The sequence below is a fragment of the Pteropus alecto genome, unplaced genomic scaffold, assembly GCF_000325575.1.
Source record: "Pteropus alecto unplaced genomic scaffold, ASM32557v1 scaffold71, whole genome shotgun sequence".
NCBI lineage: Eukaryota > Metazoa > Chordata > Mammalia > Chiroptera > Pteropodidae > Pteropus > Pteropus alecto.
Genome location: NW_006433024.1, coordinates 5,848,607 through 5,868,638, shown reverse-complemented (window position 1 = coordinate 5,868,638; position 20,032 = coordinate 5,848,607). Strand labels below are relative to the sequence as shown.

The following is a 20,032-nucleotide window of genomic DNA, read 5'->3' as shown; positions in this document are numbered from 1 at the left end:
TATCTATCCATCCATCCATCCATCCATCCATCCATCCATCCATCCATCCATCCATCCATCCATCCATCCATCCATCCATCCATCTATCTATCCATCTATCCATCCATCTATCTGTGTATCCTCTTTATGAAGGAAGACTACTTTTAAAAACTTAGGAATTTCCATGATAGGGGTTCTTAATACATGCATGTTCATAAAACATACTCACTTTTTGCATATACTTACACAAAAGTTACATGAACATGTAAATCTCTTCCTGGTATGTGAAGCAATAAGGTAAATAAGTAAAACGTTAGTCGATTCAGGAATCTGTTATATTGTATCGGATGAGGTTTATTTAATGGAAAAGGATGCTATTTAGCTATTTAGCTAGCCCTCTGTATTCACTAAGAAAATAACTACATCCTTTGGTTCTCCTAAAGTCATTTATAGAAAATAACATAAGACAACATTGTTCTATTTCTAGAATTTACATTATTTTATTTACCTTGTGTTATTTCTAGGATTCACATTTTTAGTGGTGCTATAGGACCTTGAACAAGACATGGAAAAAAGGGGCTTACTTTCCTCATTTGTTTAAAAAAGAAACTACAGGGTAGAGGGTGTGGTGCTAAGACTTCCTGGCCCACTATCCAGGGTTGTTTTAAAAGCCAGTAGAGTAGGATTATGAAAATAAAAAAGTGCTTCACAGATTTCAGTTTTTCATTGATATGTATTGACACTAAATGTCCCTAGATGGGAACCAGTAGACCTCTTGAGGTCTTTGTTTTTCACAGGCGGCAGCAGAATTCTGAGCACGTAGAAGGGCCTTAACATGTAAATAAATATCTGATTAAGGACTTATATTAGAAGTATGTATTATGTTTTTTTGCTTTTACTTTATAAGGCTTGTCCAAATTTTAGATCCTGCTGATTTCAAATTATATTTAATAAGAGAATATCACTCACCTCCTGTTGGACGCTTTCCTGTGGCCATACTTGCCCAATTCAGTTTTGATCTGGAACTGCTTTCTCTGAAGGCAGCGTCCTGGGCTGGTGGTTGTGTCTGTTGTAATTTGCACGTAGCATTATGCTGCGCTGATCCACCTATTTGAGAAAATTGAATGGCATTGCAAGAGAGGCAGCCTAGACATGGTTGGGTACAATCTGTGTATTTTGTATGTGTGGCTTCAAATGAAGATCTGCTGGGTGGGGAAACATAGGTGTAGAAAGAAATGGTGAAGGAAGAGAGAAAGTATTGCTGAGGGGTAGATAAAGGTAGCTTGGTAGGGAAGGGTGGTTCTCAAAGTACTTTTCTGTCAGGTCTCGAGAATAGCACAATTCCAGGCCACCTGGTAAGTAAGCACTTCTGCAAAATGAAGGTAGTCATATGAATGCACGGGCGGCTGTGGCTGCTCTCTCTTCTGGGTTTTCACCTACTCCTCCAAACTCTCCATAACGTGTTAGAGAAATTGCCAGGAGTAAAGCTCCCTCTTGTTTGTATGGGAAGTGTGCTTCGACCTTACTGCCGCAGTTACTTTGCCTCTGTCTGCTTGCTCCACCCCAGGCTCCTCACAGCAGCTGCTGGAAGCTACAAAACCCTCCTCTGCCCTCCCCGCATCTCGGTCCATATGTCTAGTCAGTGTAGATTGTAGTCCGTACTCTTCTGATTCTTGGCTAGAATTCCAGCCACATGGCTACAATGAAATTCCTGTAACAGACTAGAAGAAATCTAAATCCAGGCATTTCTCAGAGAAATAAACACCAATGGTTTATTCTCTATTTCATACTTGCCTGTCTCATTTGTTTAAATGGCTTTCCAAGTGAAGAAATCCCAGTCTAATTCAGCACATAGATTACCTTCTGAAATGTGGCCTGCTCATTCACACACACCATCAACCAGTGTCCATTTAGCCAGCGCTGTTACTGCTTCCCCCTCTGGAGGGATGGCAGATAGAAAATATCATGTAGCATATGCATTCAGAATACAGGATATAATTGAACTCTGGCTTCCTCTGGAAGGAGCCCCTAATATGAATTTGTGGACCTTATGAATAATAAATGCACACAAAACTGATTCACAAAGACATTATACACTAAGCCACTTGTATCCTGTTTCCTGGAAAGGTTCCAAATCCACAGGGAGAGCGGAAGTCTAGTGGATTACTGTTTTCCTCTCCTCGACCCTTTCTCAGTCTCTCTCCTCTCTGCCTTGGCTCTCTGTGCTTCTGGGATTGTTCTAACAAGCAGAATGAATGAGAGTTGCTTTGAGGTAGCCTGAGGCCCTATATGAAGTCCTCCTAGACTTCTCTTAATTCTGTGTGATCATGCGTGTGACCCAGATTGTGTTGAGATAATACTGTTGACCACTGGACTGATGTGCCCGTGTTTAAAGTCCACCCTGCTTCCCTCCCCTTAAGAAAATATACTACCATTATATGTTAAGAAAGAGAATTGTTGCCGTAGCATTTTAAAATCTAGCCAAGTAGTTCTTTCTTGTTAGGAGAATGGAGTAGAAATGAAACAAGAGAAGAAAACCTGTCGGAAAGTGAAGAGAATCAGAATCAGTAAGTTTTTCCTACTCTTTAAGTAGCAGTATTACCTTTTTGAATCCAGAGACATATCTCGGAGATTAGTTAAGGCATTACAGCAAATACCAAGGGTATTCTACTTGTCAGGCCCCATGCAAGAGGTTACAAAATTAATATAACCTAGTCCTTGACTTTAAGGGACATATAACTCAATCGAAGGATTTGCAACAAAGTCATAGTAACTAGAGACAATATCAGATGTGTACAATGAGGGAGCTTTGTGGAATCAGAGGAAGGTGATATAATGGTTTCATATGACGATAGTATCCTGCTTGGACAGTGATGATGAATAAGGTTTCAATTGGCAGAGGCTGGAGTGGGGGTATTTCCGGTGAAGGAAGTGTCATGAGCAGAGTCAGAGGTGGAAAAGCATAGTGTACTAAATTGCAGATACAAGGAACACTGGAGAACTAGATGGGAAAGGAAGAAGAGGATCATACTGAATGGGTTATTCAGCAGGGAAAAAAGCCTTTGGGAAAATGCTCAGAGTTGTGCTTTTTAAGATTTAGATCTCAACGGTATTATAATTAAGTGGTTGGAGGCAGGAGTCTTGTGGAAATTCATGGCAATAACCCAGGTGGAAAAATAAATGAGGGCCTAGAGTTAGGTGACAGCAGGAAGAGTAAAAGCGTAGGTGGATTGACACCTTACAGCCAGGCTTTTTATGGTCTTTGGAGACTGAGAAGGTTGAGGGTGCAGAGGGGAGAAGTAAGTGATTCCTGGGACTGTATACCCTCAGCAAGCACAAAAGTATACCACTTTCATTTCTGTGTTCTCACCTTACTGATTTTTTTTTTCCTTCAGGGCTTCACAGAAATTGGAAGAATAGTAAAAATTTATAAATATCATCATTTACCAAGTTGAAAAGTTTTTCTGGAGCCAGCCAGTAGGTTCTCATGACGTGAGAAGCTTAAAAAACTAAGTCTAGCACAGACAACCTCATCAGCCACCTCTTTTTCCTTGGGAGTTGCTAAAAAAGCACAAGAGAATGCTCTGTCCCCCACCTTTGGCACCCAGAGGTCCCATCCTCTCCCCTTCCCACTGGTCATCTTTGGCTGTGGGAGAGATGGCACCGGAAACTCCTGTATAAACTTGCAGTTCTGAGCTCCTGGTGCCGTGATCCTTGCTTGTGAGCGCTTGTCTGCTGTGAGAGCTGTTGCAACACAAACAAGGCTATTAACTTGCCCAAGTCCAACTCTTTTCCACTTCTCTGGGAATTATTTCCCAACCTCTTGGTGACACATCAGAGGCATCACGCACGGTGCAGGAGAAAGGGGATAAGCATTGGAATGCTGGCTCCTCTGCTTACCAGCTGTGTGACTTATGCCAAGTCACCTAACCTCTTAGGGACTCAGAGAAGTGGGGCTATTGTTATGAGATGATTAACATGAAAAAAAAAGAATGTCTGTAAACCCCTATCATGGTGCCTGTATCTACTGTAGGCTCATTGCAGAGTAGGTTTTTCCTTCCAGAAATACTGACTTTGTCCCTAACCCTGTTATTTACTCCCTTTCCCTCTCTGGATCTGCGATTTTGAATGTGAAGCGTCCCTAGGGTCTCCTCTAAGAAACACTGCCTCATAAAATAAACAAAAGAGGCTTCAGAGGGTGCAGTTGCTAAAGCCGCAGAGCCTTTACCTGGCTGCTGCATTGATTATTAATTAGCACAGCAGCTTGGTAAATGTGCGTAGATGCATTCCTGAAGGCTCTACATGGTATGTGTACTCCAGTAAGCAACGAAGTAATCAAAGTAGCGTGAGGTAGTGGGCCCCCTTCTCAGCATCATCACCGCCCACCTCATCCTAGTAACGTTGATTTCTCCAGGTGATGGGCTCGCATCTCAGGGTAAGCCACATGCAGAGACCGGTAGTTTCCAGTAATGATAAATAGTGGAGAAAGAGAGGATGCTTTTTGAAGTTGGTTACTTTAGTTTTCCCACGACTTATAAAGGGGCAGAGATTTAGGAAAAGGAAGCAAATGTTTTGGCTCATGTGGTTAAACACTCTTTTTTGTTGACAAGTAAAGGTAATCAGGTTCTCTGCATTTTGCCACTTCCTTTGTGAAATTATAAAATATTCTTTTTCATGAGCTCCAGTACAATAGACTGAACTCTTCAAGGAAAGCTCATAGATATGGGGACAGTAAAAGCTAATATTAGAGACAAAATAATAAGAATCCTGTAACAACCTTAGTCTGTTTATAGTGTTTATTTGTTTGGCAGACTCGACAGTTTAAGGCTAGTCTTGCAGATAATGTGGAGGAGCCGTCATAGTTACGTGGCTTCTTGCAGACCTGTGGGGGAAGAAAGCTATTGCCTCTTGTAGTCCTTATGGTACAATTTGATCTTTTAAGGGTGTGATCTTCTGAACACTGCATTACAGCTGTGAGCATTATCAATTGAAAGCCCCCTGAGAGAGTGTGCACTAAGCCTGCACCAAGGTAGACTGTGGGGTGCTAAGCACAAGAAATTCTGAGAAAGCGGTTTCTGAGTAATGAGTTCACCTAGTGATGAATGATAACAGCGGTGTAAGATGCATGCCCTGTTCTTGGAAGTGTTCGTACTTGGCCTCCGAGACTATTGTGCAAGAAACAGCCAGTAGAAGGTAATTTGTGACCAAGTTCGAGTTCTAAGAATTTGCACATAAGAATGGAAATGTTCATGGGAAGTAACACTGGAATTCGGTATTTAAGGGGTGAAGATGAGATAGTGAGGTGTGAAGCATTTAAGGACATAGTAATGAATGAAGCTGGCTAGTCCAGAACCAAGAGGATTTGTTGAGGAGAAACATTTTTAAACGGAAGGAAGTCCTGAAGAGGTCTTAAAACCATTTTTAGTCCCTCATTGTACGTATGGTGACTTCTAAGAGGTAAAATGCTATGAGCCTGGAGTGTGGGAAGCCTCAAAAGGCAGGCAGTATAGAGGTCAGGTGCTAGGGTGTCTCGTGAGAAGCAAAGTGTATGGTGACAGGTTTTTTTAGGAAGAATTTAGTTTAGCGGCATGAATCCTCTGTTAAAACTCTGGTGTCTAAAAATCCAGCATTGTTATCTTTGCTGTTGAAGAAGTGACATACTCACTTTTGGTTTCTGAGTCTTCTGCTTATTTCTCTTTTTCACTCCTCTACCCACACCCTCACCCAACACACACACACATCTTGATATGTTAATACTAGGTGAAGATCAAGTATTATCCTTTCCAAGGCTATTTGCATTTTAACTGGGAGAAAAACTTCAAGAAAATAACAATGCATCTAAAAAGTAGAGTTTCAGATCTCAGTGACTTCAGATTTTAGGAAGAGTAAAGGAGCCTTCCTGTGTTCCTAAAATTAAGGTGTATAAGAGGAACAGATTGGAAGGAGGGGAACACCGCAAGTCTAAGAAGACACTGTTGGGTGCCTGACACTTAGAAGGCACTCATATTTGTTAATGAGTTAAACTTTTTAGTGAATGAATGAATTGATGGATAAGGCTCAGGGGTGTACAGGGTGCTTACAGAGAGAAGAGAAAGGATGATGGAAATAGAAGCTTTAAATGAAGAATTAATATGACTTGGTGACTATGTGATCCCAAGACATGAGAGGGAGAGAGTAAAAAAAAATTATATATGATAAAGCTCCTCACTTGTGAGAATACTCCTGAGGGAACCAGGAAACCAGAACAGTGCTGTCTTTAATCATTTGGGCACACAACTATCATTTTAAGTCAATACTTGAAAAACTTCCTTCTGTTCACCTGTTTATAAGTTACTTATGTGAGTTGCTTTCCTACTTCCTGCTGCTTCTCCTTCAAGTCCTCTGTTCAACTTTTCCTCCCATTTATGTGTCTGGGAAATGGGAGGAAACGTAGGCCTCAGTATGAATGGTGTGCTCAGATCTCTTCGAAAGGACCCAAAGTATTCTTGTCCTTATTCTTACTCCCACTTAAATTTGTCATTTCAAAATTTCTTTATGGCAATGTTTATTTAAGAAAAAAAACCTATAGGCCTTCTGTTTGGGAAGCTGTGCTTACAATGACTTTTACTTTTTGCCTGTCTTTTGCATGGAATATGCTGCCCTAGGTTATGGAGAGATAACAGGCTGACTTGCCTCTTGAAGGCATTCCTCCTTGACAGACTGGTTTGCTCTGATCTGAATAAACAGGACTGTCTACCGACCAGTAGTCTGTATTTATGAGGCACTTGGAAAACACTGCAAGCTGCAGAGAGTGACCATGAATAGCAAACTTAATTTGGTTTAATGTGTTTTGGCTTGCTTGACCTCACCAGAATAAAAATGTGCCTGTTTAAATTATTGTATTGGGAGTTTAAAAAAAAATTCTAGAGACATTCATCTCATTGGAAGACTCTTAGGATTGCTTTTGCAGAGGTTTAAGTCTATGTTTAATGTCACATAGACTTGAGAAATGTTTAACATAGAGCTTTAATCACAGATTAGGTAATTGTGAGTTCTGAATTTTAAGAGTCTGAATTACAGTTTTTTTTCCTCTTGCTTGCTACTTTTTTTTTCTCCCTAGACGATTGGCTGGCAACGACCTTTCTTTTATCCACCCAAAGGCCTTGTCTGGGTTGAAAGAACTCAAAGTTCTGTAAGTAATGCAATTTTAGAGTTTCACAGCTGGCTGTGTGTTTTCTTTCTGCATAGTCAACATGCTTGGAGCTAGGTTAAGCAGAGTTTCTTTTAGTTCAGGATTAAAAGATTTAAGGAGTGGCCAATGGTAGTGTGGGAGGCTAGAGGTTGAGTTAGGCAACCTTCGGTCTAGATAACAAAAGTTAAAATCTAAATAATAGGTATTCTGACCTATAGTGCATTATGGTTAGGCTTTTTGTGTGGATAAGGCATTAAATAAAAAGCTCTACTGGTAGGGTTTTGTTGATACTTGTTTTATAGCTATAAGAACTTTGAATTAGCTGACCTAAAGGGAAGAAGGCTTACAAGAGCTCCAAATGTTAAAATAATTTTAGAGCTAGAGAACATTGAGATGCCTGTGATTTATATAGCCTGTGGAGTGACCAGGACATAAATTCCTGGCAGTGGTCAGGAGTTTGGAAGGTGGAGGATTGGGAACCAGACCACTGACTGCCAGCCCCACTTCTACCGCTGCCACTGCCTTGCTGGGTGACCGCCTGCAAGTCACTAGGCCTCTCTGGTTCAGTGAGCTAGGTGGGCCCTTTACCATTCCATTCTGTGATTATGATTTATGACAGGCCGTTATTTTATTAATGTGACAAGGAATAGCTTTAGGCAAAAATTATAAGGTCTTCATTTTTCGTACTGATCCAGTCCTTAACTATTAGATGATTAAAGCTCTGTTTTTGCCATGACCCTGCATTCACTGAGGATATGGCTACTGCCCGCTAAATGCTCAGGGTTTTTTATCCTCTTGGCAAAATCGGCTTTACCTAATGTCTATGTTTCTGGGCTGTTTTATTCTGTTTTGAAAAGGCCTTAGTGATTCCAGTAGATTTGCTGTTACTCCTCCCAGTTAACTTGTTACACCTCCCAGTTACCATGAACAGTCGACCTAGGGTGATGCATATTAATTAATTCCTGAGTGTGACACAGCCCCTGGAGATGTAGCTCTCCCAGCAGGTCTGTTAGGAGATGGCTTGGGTTTCATTTCTGGCGTTACAACAAATGCTTCTTGTTTTTTTGCAATTCTCTTGTCTTGGGTGCTTTCCACCTTGACCCTCCCCCCGCCCCATCCCTGCCGTTGGAAATATTTTTTTGGAAAGAAATGACTCTGAATTCTTCTGAGAAAAAATGGTAGCAATTGCTTGTTATTTACTAACCAAAAATTTCCTTGCAGAACCCTCCAAAACAATCAGTTGAAAACAGTACCCAGCGAAGCCATTCGTGGACTGAGTGCTTTGCAGTCTTTGTAAGTAACTTTTCGGTTTTCTGCATTCTTGAATCATTAGGAGACCATCTGGCTGCTAAACGTGTAAAGAACTGGAATTTCAAGGAAAGGAGGGATTTATCCTCTCATCTGGGATGAAAATGGGGTTGGCCAGTTGCTTCTATCGAAATTTCCTTTGGTGAGAAAGAAGGGAGTGGTTCAGTTTACCTCCTCTCTTGTCTCAAGGGTGAGAGAAAGCTACAAGTGTACATGGCTGGGTATAATTTCATGATCTTGTATGTGGCAGGTGATCATCACCTCTTTGGAATTAGAGTTATGTGTGTACAGAAGGCCCAGTGTCTTGAACCATGACAGTCAAGAAACAGCCAGAAAGAGGTTTCTGTTTCAGGTGGTAATGATAATCAGAACAAATCGATTATAGTTCCTTATCTGTGGACATGGAACACACATTGAGGGTGGTAATTTAATCTCTTTCTTCCCAGGTTTTTCTTTTTGAGGGAAGTTTGGTTTTATGTGGCGTGTTCAAGATTTCAACATTTGGTTTTTACCATGTTCAGCTACTAGTTTCAGAAGCTTTTTCATATAGCACTTCACTTTGTTCTTTTTTGCATTCTTTCGTGTGTGTGTGTGTGTGTGTGTGTGTGTGTGTGTGTGTGTGTGTGTGTGTGTGTGTGTGTGTGTGTGTGTGTGTGTGTGTGTAAACCTGGAGAATGGTTATTGTTACTGCAGGGTTGGGTATGTACACCCTTCTTCCCTTTTTATTGGATGGATCAGGTAAGCAACAGTGGTATCACAGGGACCATGCAAATCCACAGAAGATTTTGAAGATACCACTGTTTTTCTATTACACACACAGATATTTGTTAATGACTAGAATACATGTTATGGACTAGTGTTGCGGCTACAACTTTAGGTCTCTCCGTCCCTGGGGTAGAAGATCAGCTTCCTACGTTGTGGGATGGGGTCGGGGGGAATTTGAAGGAAAAGGGTGAGAAGCACTGAACTGAAACATATGGTTACTGCGATTCAACTTTTGCCAAGATTAAGAAAAGACCTGTGCATATTTGTCTGTCAGAATGTTTGCATCACTCTCAAAAAGAAATTCAGATAAGTTCACATTTATTAGAATTCTGAAACAGGCCTATTTGGTTTTGAATTTCCACTTTGCTACTTACTGTCTGTGTGATGCTGGGCAAGTTATTTAAAATTATACAGTAGTTTGCTCATTACTCACCATGCACTTTAATGCATGAAAAGACTTACGACAATATCTGACATGTAGTAAGAGCTCAATAAACATTTGCAGAATCTATTAATATTAATAATGATGATATATTTTATCAGCTCTTTCATTACTAGTTTATCCAATTTGCATAACTAGCTGAAGGGAATGTCTTTGAAAGTAATGAAAAAGCATTCTTCAAAACAAGGAACTTTGTTATTTATTCTATTAGAACAATGAATACAAATACCGTTGCTTTTGTTCATGTTCTAATACTAAATACAATGGGACTAGGGCAGTTTCTCAAAGTGTAGCTCTTTGACTCTGCAATAGAATCACTAGGGGGAAATTGCTAAAATGCACATCCCTTGTCCATATCCTTGAAGCGGTGATATTTTCTCTTTAAAGGTAAGATTCAGAAAGCTTTATTTAAAAAAATTTGCCCAGATAATTCTCATCTACATGGAAGTTTTGAGAATCACTCTGAATCACATTTATGTGTTTTGAGTTATAAAATTAGATTTTAACCACATCACATATTTGTATACTAATTTGTTCCATAGGTTTTTTTTTTTAATTTATTGCCCTTTGAAATGACTGTAAATGTAAGCTTTGTAGGAGATGCATGTGTTACAGAAGACTCAAGTGAAAACAACTGAGCCGCTTGTCCCATCAACTTGCGAATACAAAACCATTTTAACTGCACTCAAAACATATCACTGGAAGTTATAAATTACAGATTACCTTTTGATTTTAGACTAGATATTCTAGTAGTTAATGGGAAGTGACTGTTTAATAAAAATATGTATTAATAAAGCATATTTTCTACTGTAAAGATTAAACTTTACGGTGTATCTAATGTCATAAAGAAGGAGTATCCAGGGTTGGTCATTTAATGTCTAGTTGAAATAAAAGTTTAAAGTAAAAATATGTATATTAAGTAGCTCATTTCACCAAAATGACAAGTTATGGAATATAAGAATTTGTTATTCACCATAACGAATTGAGCAGATTCTGAGTAGACTTTCAATGAGTTGATTGGAACGAGCTCCTTTACAGAAATGTAGCTTTGCTGCCTCTACACCCTTTCCACCTTCAGACAGTTGTACACAGAGGAAGCCATCTTTCCTCACTCAGATCTGAATTCATTAGACATTTTAAATAGTTCCCCATTTTCTTGTGCTTCTTCAGAGTTCGTTTTACTTCAAGACCTTCATACAGAATTATTTTTAGTTCCCAAGACTCAATCATTTTGTGTAGTTTAAAGGCTAAAAATGAGAAGACTAATAATAATCTTTGAACTTTAGAAGAGAAAAATTACCAAGAAAACATACAAATAGATTCTTTGTAATTTGTGGTCAATAAGTACATTAAAGGCATTTATTGTCAACTTAAATGATTTAATGTGTTTTTCACAGGAATCGTTGATTTCTTCCTCTGAAATATGGTTTTAAACCAGTGTGCTGTGCTCATTACTCATTGAGCGAGTTGCATTGTTTAAATTATGTCCAAAATTAGGATGGAGGGTTGGGGTGAGGAGAGGAATCAAAACAATATTTTTTTTTATAAAAAAAGGCATCGAGATGTTTTTTATGTATATCAGAAACACAAGGAGCTATGTGTCAGGCCTGTTTTATTTGAGAAGGAAATGTTCATGGGTTTGTTAGCTTAGTGGGTGTAGTGGTCAAGTTAGATAGAATTGAAATTCTGTCACTGTGTAAAACAGTCTTATCAGCACTTGAGTCAGTTTGCAAATCTGATCTTCAGACCTGAATTACATGAGAGATTTCCTTGTGGTTTTGAAGTAGTGCTTAAAAGGTGCAAAGTTCATTAGGATTTGAAATTGACCAGAAGTGGTTTGATGCAAGTGAGTGATGATGACTATAAAATTTGAAAGTGAATTGTTCATATTCATAAAGACAGTGTGTAACATTCTTCCACAAAGCCATGAAAATGGCTAAAGCATTGCCTGAGGAGGATATTAAAATGACATGTCAGAATTTGCTCCACTAGATTTTTTTTCTTTGCATTATATCATACTTATATTGAATATTAAAAGATTCCAAAGACTAAGTTTTCTAGGTTTTCCACAATAGCAGAATTTCTTAACTATTTTAAACTAGAAACTGGGAACAAAATATATTTACATTATCGTTAAGTTAAAAGTAGAAAAAGGGAGAGCCGTCGATTGCACGGGTGTTTATTGATAGTGTAGACATTCATCAGTAAATATCTGCTTATAGAATTATTTAGTATTGTAATTGCATTTAAAGCAAAAAAAAAAAAGTATGCAAGTCTCATTAAGAGGTAAAAAGGATTTTGAGAATAGGGAATAGATGCATGTTTTAAAGACATATTAATAGAATCCAGTTAATACATTGTTAACCTTTTAACAACTAAAATGCACTTAAATAAAATAATAGCTATATGGAGTTTAAATGATAGAATACATTAACCAAGCCCACATCATCTCCAACTTTGTGAGCTATCTGATGCCATTCACTGCATCTACTGAATGAATCAATTACAGTGTTTTCTTTGTTAGGATTAATATTAATAATGTACAAAGCCATGGCTCTAAAACAAAGTCTCTGTGAAACATTAATCTCAGTGTAAGTGCAATTCTTTATGGGCTTGCCACCAACACCCACATGTGAATTGAGGTATAAGGATTAATCATTTGAGTCACCACAAACCCTTCTTCTCATTTTACTTCCTATTTAAGGGTTTCATTTTTCCAGAGTTCTTCCTTTTGATCTCAACTTATGTGTGTGACTTTGCAATTTGGGGAAAGTTTTAACACAGCAGAAATTGTGTCTAGGCATTCTTTGTTATTTTGCCTAGAAGATCGTTTCATTACTATCTTAGCCCAAAACTCACCTTGCTATAAGTTCAGGCTATCCCTTTGATGTTTGTTATATGGCACAGAATTCTGCAGGAGCATAAATGATGCATGTAATACTGGACTTAGGTTAAAAAGGTACTGACAACTTATTATGATATTTTACCACATCACAATGAAACATTTCAGTGGAGATATCTGTGTGCATGTGGGGAGAACATTGCTCATTATTTTGTTGAATATGAATGCAGATTATCATCAGTATGATAACATAAGCAGTTTCAACTTTTAAACTGCTATAGCACTGAGAAACTAAGGAGGGACTCCAATTTGTACTTAACATCCAAATCCGTTACCTGGCCCACAAATAATCACAGACAGGGATGCCAACAGGGACCGAATAATCTGGTCCCCGTTGGCATCCCCGTCTGTGTTTCTGTGGACCTTCCACTCCCTCCTCCTGTATACTAACCACTCTGACCTTCTCGGAGATGCTGGACCACACCCAGCTGGTATCTGCTACTGAATCTGCCCTTAGTATTTCCTTTGCCTTTCACACTCCTGGCCCAGCTCCCTCTGCCATTCGCTCACTCGCTCTTGCTCCTTACAGCACCTTCTTAGAGATGTTTTTCCTGACCAATGCATTTTAATAGCTACCCTCCCTTTCCGCCCCTATTCATCTCCATCTCCATGGTACTGATAAACATCAGTACCATGTTTAATTACTGCGTAGCACTTTTAACCACTCAATTTGTTTATTGTATTGTATATCACCCCCACTAGAATGTCAGTCTCCTGAGGACAGGCCTCAACATTTTATCTTTTGTGCCTGAGGAGATGATCCACTTAAATGTGTCAAATGAATTGTAGATAATTAAATTAGCTACAAGGAGAATTTAATTGCATTAACTATTACATTATATGGTTAATTGTATGATTATATGTTCAGTGTCTCTAAGTGGAAGTTTCTTAAGGTTGTGAAATGTGTGTGTGTGTGCACGTGCGTGTGCCTGAGTACACTCCTATCTCCTCACTAAAGCGAATCTAAGTAGCTTTGTAGCCAGGACTTTACCAGTCTGTTTTATAAAGGATGCCTGTCTCTTCTCAGGTGTAGGTTCTAGGAAGCCCAAGGAATAAACAAGACTGAAAATGTTTGTTTCTAAAAATGTTTGATTCTTAAGACAGCTGCTCAGTTTCCTGAGCTCTCCCATTTTCAGTGCCCTATCAGTTATCTTGATTTTATCAAAAAGAATGCTTCCATCAGATCCTCACCAGGACCAAGGGCCTTTAACCCTGGCTAATCTGCCTGTTGGAAGGAGACTGCATCTGGGGCTAGGGTGGTTAGCTGGAGCAAGAGCTCGTTACTTGCCTGGAGGGAAAAGGGACAATTATGGCAGAATCTGAAATTGGAGCAGTGTAAAGAAACAGGAGGCACAAAAAGAATTTCCTGAACTTGAAAGCTGTCAAACTCGATTTCTTTAAAAATATGCTGTCATTTTGACTTTTCACTAGTTCCCCTCCCCGCCCCGCCCCCCCATCCCGTGCCCCTCTAATTTTTACCAAGAGGTCCAAGCCTGTCAGGTATGAATCTAAATAGTGAAGATATATCAACAAGGGGTTTATGAAGGAAGTTGGGATTTGCCTGATGCACACTGTCCCTTATCATATTAATACCAGGTTGTCTTTGTGTTGAAAAGCGATTATTCCAACAATTAGGCCTGGCTGGACCAGCAGTAGCACTTAGGACTTAGTTTTTTTGATTTTCAGATGGAGACTTAGTTTTAAGTATGAGTAATCCTATTGGTGATGTGTGCTTAATTCAAAAGTTGTGTAAAAACTGAAGAAACTTGAAAGCCACAATAACACTGATCAGAGTAGCTGTTCAACTTTTTCTGTGGACAGTTGGTTCTGTTTTTAATAACTGAATTTTGACAAAGTAATTTTATTAAAAAAGTACTTAGTGCTAAAAGAAGTGGAGAAGGTTGCTTTGCCAGTACATGATACCTATATTTTTAACTTGGCTGGTGGTAATCGTGATTGTTAAGAATCTATTGAAATGGTTTGTTTCAATAAAAAAAGATTTTAAAAATATTTTCTTATTTTTCCCTTTTGGTACCAAGTCAGAACAGCAATGAAAATTAATATCAAATATTAGTTATGATGTAAAATTGCTTAACTTAGTGTCTTTTTTTATGTTTTTGATAAATATATTCTGAAACGTAAAATTCCAGCTTGAACTTTGTGAGGATTTTCTTTCTTTTAAACATGTTTCTGCTCTAAAATTGCTTCAAGCCAAAGATTCTTAAAGAATCCAGATTTAGATTTATTCCTTTTTTTCTAAAGGAAAGGAATGAACTGACTTTCATACACTAGTCTTAGAAAAGTTGTTAGATTTTATGAGAACTTCTAGTGAAATTAAAGACATTAGGATGCCTCATCCCTGATTGTTTTTATAACTCCTTTTTGTTTTAAAAACTCAGAGTTGTGTGAGTTGGATTGATTCATTCTGCTAGAACTTGTTATTGAATGTGGTCATTTGTGTTTCTGTCAGGCGTTTAGATGCCAACCATATTACCTCAGTCCCCGAGGACAGTTTCGAGGGGCTTGCTCAGTTACGGCATCTGTGGCTGGATGACAACAGCCTGACAGAGGTGCCTGTGCATCCCCTCAGCAATCTGCCGACTCTGCAGGCACTGACCTTGGCTCTCAACAAAATCTCCAGCATCCCCGACTTTGCATTTACCAACCTGTCAAGCCTGGTGGTTCTGTAAGCATCTACCCCTTTTAATACCATATGTTTGTGTTAATTTGGGGGCAAAAACAGGTTTCTTGTGACAAATTATTATGAAAGTACCTCACTGATTATGCTCCCGATGACTAGGGTTTGGGGGATCTGGCTTTTTTACAAAATTAAATGTGAAGACTTTTAAAAATACAAAATAGAATAATTTAAAAAATTAGCATCTGATGATAACTTTTGAATCTCTCTAAAATATATGGCCATTTATAATCATGAGAAGAAACTGGGTCATTCAGCAAATACTTGTACAGCTTTTACTTGTGTATCAGCAATCTATTCAATGTTAAAAGAAGCAGAATTGTTTTGAGAACTTGGACATAATAAAATGGCATTTCTTTTAAAATCTGTTACCAAATTCTCGATAGAAGCTCACTTGCCCCCCTCCACGCCATTCCTCACCTGCCCATAGGAGAACTCACCAAAGTTTCACTTTATATGATTAAGAGCTCATCAAAACTTTTAATAAGAGTGACCAAGGAATCTTTAATGTGCATTCCCTTTTTCTACTAGAGATATTTTCCTTTGTCATTGGTGTTCTGTCCAGGGAATCTGAGTCCATAAAGTGAATATGAAGAGATAACTATCCAGTGCTCTTTGTTTTCTATCAGTCAAGTGTTGAAATGTTTAGCTAAACCATTGCTTTAAGCCATACATACCAATTTAGATGCATAAAAACATAATAGTTGCTGTTGGGTGATGTAAAAGTCATTTCGATGCTTTTTTTTTTTCTCTAGGCATCTTCATAACAATAAAATTAAAAGCCTGGGGCGACACTGTTTTGATGGACTAGATAACCTGGAGACCTTGTAAGTTTTTCCATATTTTGGACGATCACATTATGATGTTGATGGTGCAGTTTTGTATTTCATTGCAGAATAAAAGAAAAAAGAATGGTCTTGGGTTCATTTCATTATAATTTGCTTTAATACCTGACTAAATTTTACCATCACATAACACAGTTATGAATGCTAACCTAAGTTTATGGTTAAAAATGGTACGCACAAGTTTGAACTTGAGATTACTTTCAAAAATACACATAAAAAGTAGCTCAATCGGCCAAGCTGTGTATGTTTTCAAAACTTTGTTTTGTTAAAATGTATGATAGACAGTTTTGGAACTTTGAACCTTATAAAATTAATTCTGGAGAAAGTTTTTGTTGTTGTTGTTGTTTTTCCCCATCTTCTCAGTTGCCTTGCTAATTGTTGACACTGGGTTTGAATACTGTCTCAGCTTTCATATGCTGAATGCAATGTTTCTTTCTTTCTTTTTTTTTTTGTTTAGGATAGCTTTGTTGTTATCTACTAGTTAAAGTATTTGGGGATTCTGTCTGTTTCAATTGTACTTTGACCACTCTGTAAACAAAAGACTTTGTTCAGCTGTATATAATGGAGAATAGGACCCTTAGTTTTGTTGTTTTAGTTTATATTAGTTGCCTTTATTCCAAGATTTATAGTATTTGCCATTATGTAGTAAATGATTCAGAGAATGTCCCAATTGGATGGGTAAGTAACAATTGATTGGAATGCTTAGGGTTTGTAATATTTTGTTTAACTAAATTTTCCGATTAACTATTGGTTACTGAGAAGACTGAAAATCTTTTAGTACTTTATTAATCCACTTTCCTGTCTAAACAACTAAAGGACGGTTAACATCAATGGGTATTTGAAAGTTGAAGCTCTTGAAGAAGATGGTTCCAAACTCAATTCTCCTTTTCTAATTATGTCAATACCAGTGTTACAGGAGACTACACGGGTCTCTGATCCTTGACCATATATACTATTCCAATTTTGTTAAAATTAAACCTCTTTTTCTTGGTTAACTTTTTACTTGCCATTTTTCTTTCTGTGTAGTAAAGGAAAACAAAATAGATCTCCAAGGAGCCGAACATTTGATTTTGTTTTACTCTCATTCTGAAAGCAACCATGCTAATCATATGCAAACATGCTGTTTTGGTTAAAAGGATCAACATTTAAACATACTCAGGATTAACATTTAAACATACTCAGAATTAAGACTTGTTAGTACAGATCACTATGGCTTTTCTCTTTCCTAAGAAATCTAACGGTTTCAACAATTCATAACATACTAGAGGACAATAGTTGTGTGAACCCATCCTGATCCTTGTCCTTATTCATACTTATCTCGGGTCATCCTGCTGATGGTAGGGCTGAGCCAGCTGCCCTGATGCCAGAATGTCAGGAAGCCACTCTAAACCCCAAATGGAAACATCTATTGCAGGCTATCACTTATAAATGGATATTCAATAAGTTCTGTTTTACGGTAAATTTCCTGAGAAATGCCATTCAGATGATTTGTTTATTTAATGCAATATGTTTCTGCGAACCTTTGAACTTTTAAAATTAACTTAAAAACATCATAGAAGAATTATGATTTTTTTCTGTTCAATATTCTAAGAAAAGCTGTAAATTCAATTAAACTCATACAGGGTTTTGCATGGTGATATGGTTGGTAAAGAAAGATTACCATTTAGAGGATGGGATTTAAAAAAAAAAATACATTTGTACCAAACCGTATCATAAATTGGGACCACTCTTTAGTATTCTTACAGACTTTACTCATTTTTTTTTTCTTTAGGGACTTGAATTATAATAACTTAGGAGAATTTCCTCAGGCAATTAAAGCCCTTCCAAGCCTGAAAGAGCTGTGAGTATTGCTTTTCTCTTTATGCCTTAATATCCCTTGAACTTACCATTTAATGTTCCAACCATAAGGTTTTTAGAACATCTTTGTTCCATTATACACACCATAAAACACATATACACAGACATACATGATCATACAGACTGGAGTATGTTAGCTAGCATGGGCAGCTCTGAGCATGGATTACTGTATAGGGCTAGATTCTGGTGAAACAAAAGCTATGACATGTTGTACGGTCTCTGCTGTGTAGGAACTAGTCTCATTGGGGAGGCTGACCATGTAAGACAGACAGAGAGTTTCTAGGTAGAAGTAAGTGCTGAACATTACAGAAAAAAGTCTTCATTGAGGCTTGGTGTCATTAGAAAAGGCATCACTAAAGAGAAGGAATTTGACTCGATTTGAAAGCATGGACATATTTAAATAAAAAGGACGGTGGAGCATTTTAGAAGTTGGGTTTGTCAAGGGCAGAGATAGGAATGTATATGGCATAACAGAGATTATGTATCATGAGTTGAAAGCTAAAACTCTAAGACGTATTGCTTAAAGACTAAATGCAGAAGATAGTGAGAGAGATTTTGGGGTTAGAACACCTGATTCTTATGGTCTAAAGTTCTTTGATGATGAAGGTACAGTTAAGTAAATATGAAGCAACTGATAGTAGGCTAAGCAGTGGGTTTAAAAAGAATGATCTATGTCCTGAAAAAGATAAGATAGAATTAAAAATTCAGTTTCCCCACATTTTTGAAGTTTTCATATAGTTGTTATCAGTTGTGTGTTATATAATACTGAACAATAGTAGGTAGTTGGGTTTTAGCTTGTTTCACAAGGGGATATGCATTTCAAAATAATTTTCTCTCATCTTTTTAGGTTATTTCATAGTAATTCTATTTCTGTTATTCCTGATGGAGCATTTGATGGTAATCCACTCTTAAGAACTATGTAAGTAGTTTTGAAATTTTCTCGTAATATATAATTATGTACAGCTATGTCAGTGTGATGCCAACCAAGCATCTGAATGAAGAAAAAAAATTCAGGCTTTTAGAAATAGGACTTTTTGAACGTAGATTTAGTTTTGGAGTCCTTGAACTATGAAAACTGATTTTTTTTTTTTGGATATTTTTACAGACATTTGTATGATAATCCTCTATCTTTTGTGGGGAACTCAGCATTTCACAATTTATCTGATCTGCATTCCTTGTAAGTATTATACAAATTTTAGAACAAACTTCTATGTTTATATAATTACTTTAATGGAAAACTAGAATTTATTATCGTAGCTCCAGAAAACAAAATCTTTTATATTCTTTTTCTTGGGTGGAAGCCAAAGGACAGTTCTGAAAATTTATGATAGCTTTTACTTAGGTGAACACTTGGCCAAATTATCACACTGTCAGGTACATTCACGAGATGAAAGCAATTTTATTTTTAGGTCTAGTAGTATTGTGATTTTAAGCTATTTAAAAATAAAATGCCTATAATATCTACGAAAATCTTTTATTTTAAATGACTTATTCTCTCCCAATTTCTTAAAGAGTCATTCGAGGTGCAAGCATGGTGCAGCAGTTCCCCAATCTGACCGGAACTGTCCATCTGGAGAGTCTGTAAGTGTGGCTGGCCCTTTGAGGAAGGGTTGTGTAAAGATAACACACTGGCCTGCTAGTAACGTGCCAGTGTTTTTGGTGATGATGAAGATGTTATGCTGATTCGTACAAGCTTCCTTTGTGAATATCATTGATAGAGAGGGATATATTGGGTTTGGGGTTAGTTGGCTCAGGTAGAGTACAACCTTGTATGTGGAGATAAGACCTGAAAATGTCACTTAAAATATAAGGCAGTAACCAAGTGCCAAATCAGAAGCCGTACTTTAGGAATTCAGAAGTGGAGCAATCAATGTAGACCATCAGAGAATGCTTCGAGGAGGAGGTGCAGTGTTTCAGAATTGAATACTGTCAGGTTTCCCAGAGCTGGGTCTTTTATTTAGAAAGGCAAGATTCAGTAAAATGGGAAATGCTGAAAATATACTTAAGAATGGCACACAGATAATCAAATATAGCTAGAATTGCATGTTTATTATGCAATAGGGAG

The 20,032-nt window shown here is 37.8% G+C and overlaps 1 protein-coding gene across 2 annotated transcripts in view; it reads left to right on the top strand.

The window, feature by feature from the left end:
* Positions 1 to 20,032, top strand: part of LGR4 (leucine rich repeat containing G protein-coupled receptor 4) — a 90,452-nt gene that overhangs the window by 58,328 nt on the left and 12,092 nt on the right. The window contains exons 3-10 of one of the 2 annotated variants that reach the window (XM_006907986.3): positions 7,079 to 7,150; positions 8,372 to 8,443; positions 15,038 to 15,253; positions 16,021 to 16,092; positions 17,882 to 17,950; positions 18,815 to 18,886; positions 19,073 to 19,144; positions 19,480 to 19,548. In XM_006907986.3, the coding sequence (XP_006908048.1) occupies positions 7,079 to 7,150; positions 8,372 to 8,443; positions 15,038 to 15,253; positions 16,021 to 16,092; positions 17,882 to 17,950; positions 18,815 to 18,886; positions 19,073 to 19,144; positions 19,480 to 19,548 (714 nt within the window). The remainder of the gene's footprint in view (positions 1 to 7,078; positions 7,151 to 8,371; positions 8,444 to 15,037; positions 15,254 to 16,020; positions 16,093 to 17,881; positions 17,951 to 18,814; positions 18,887 to 19,072; positions 19,145 to 19,479; positions 19,549 to 20,032) is intronic. The other variant, XM_015586380.2, reaches the window with a different exon arrangement.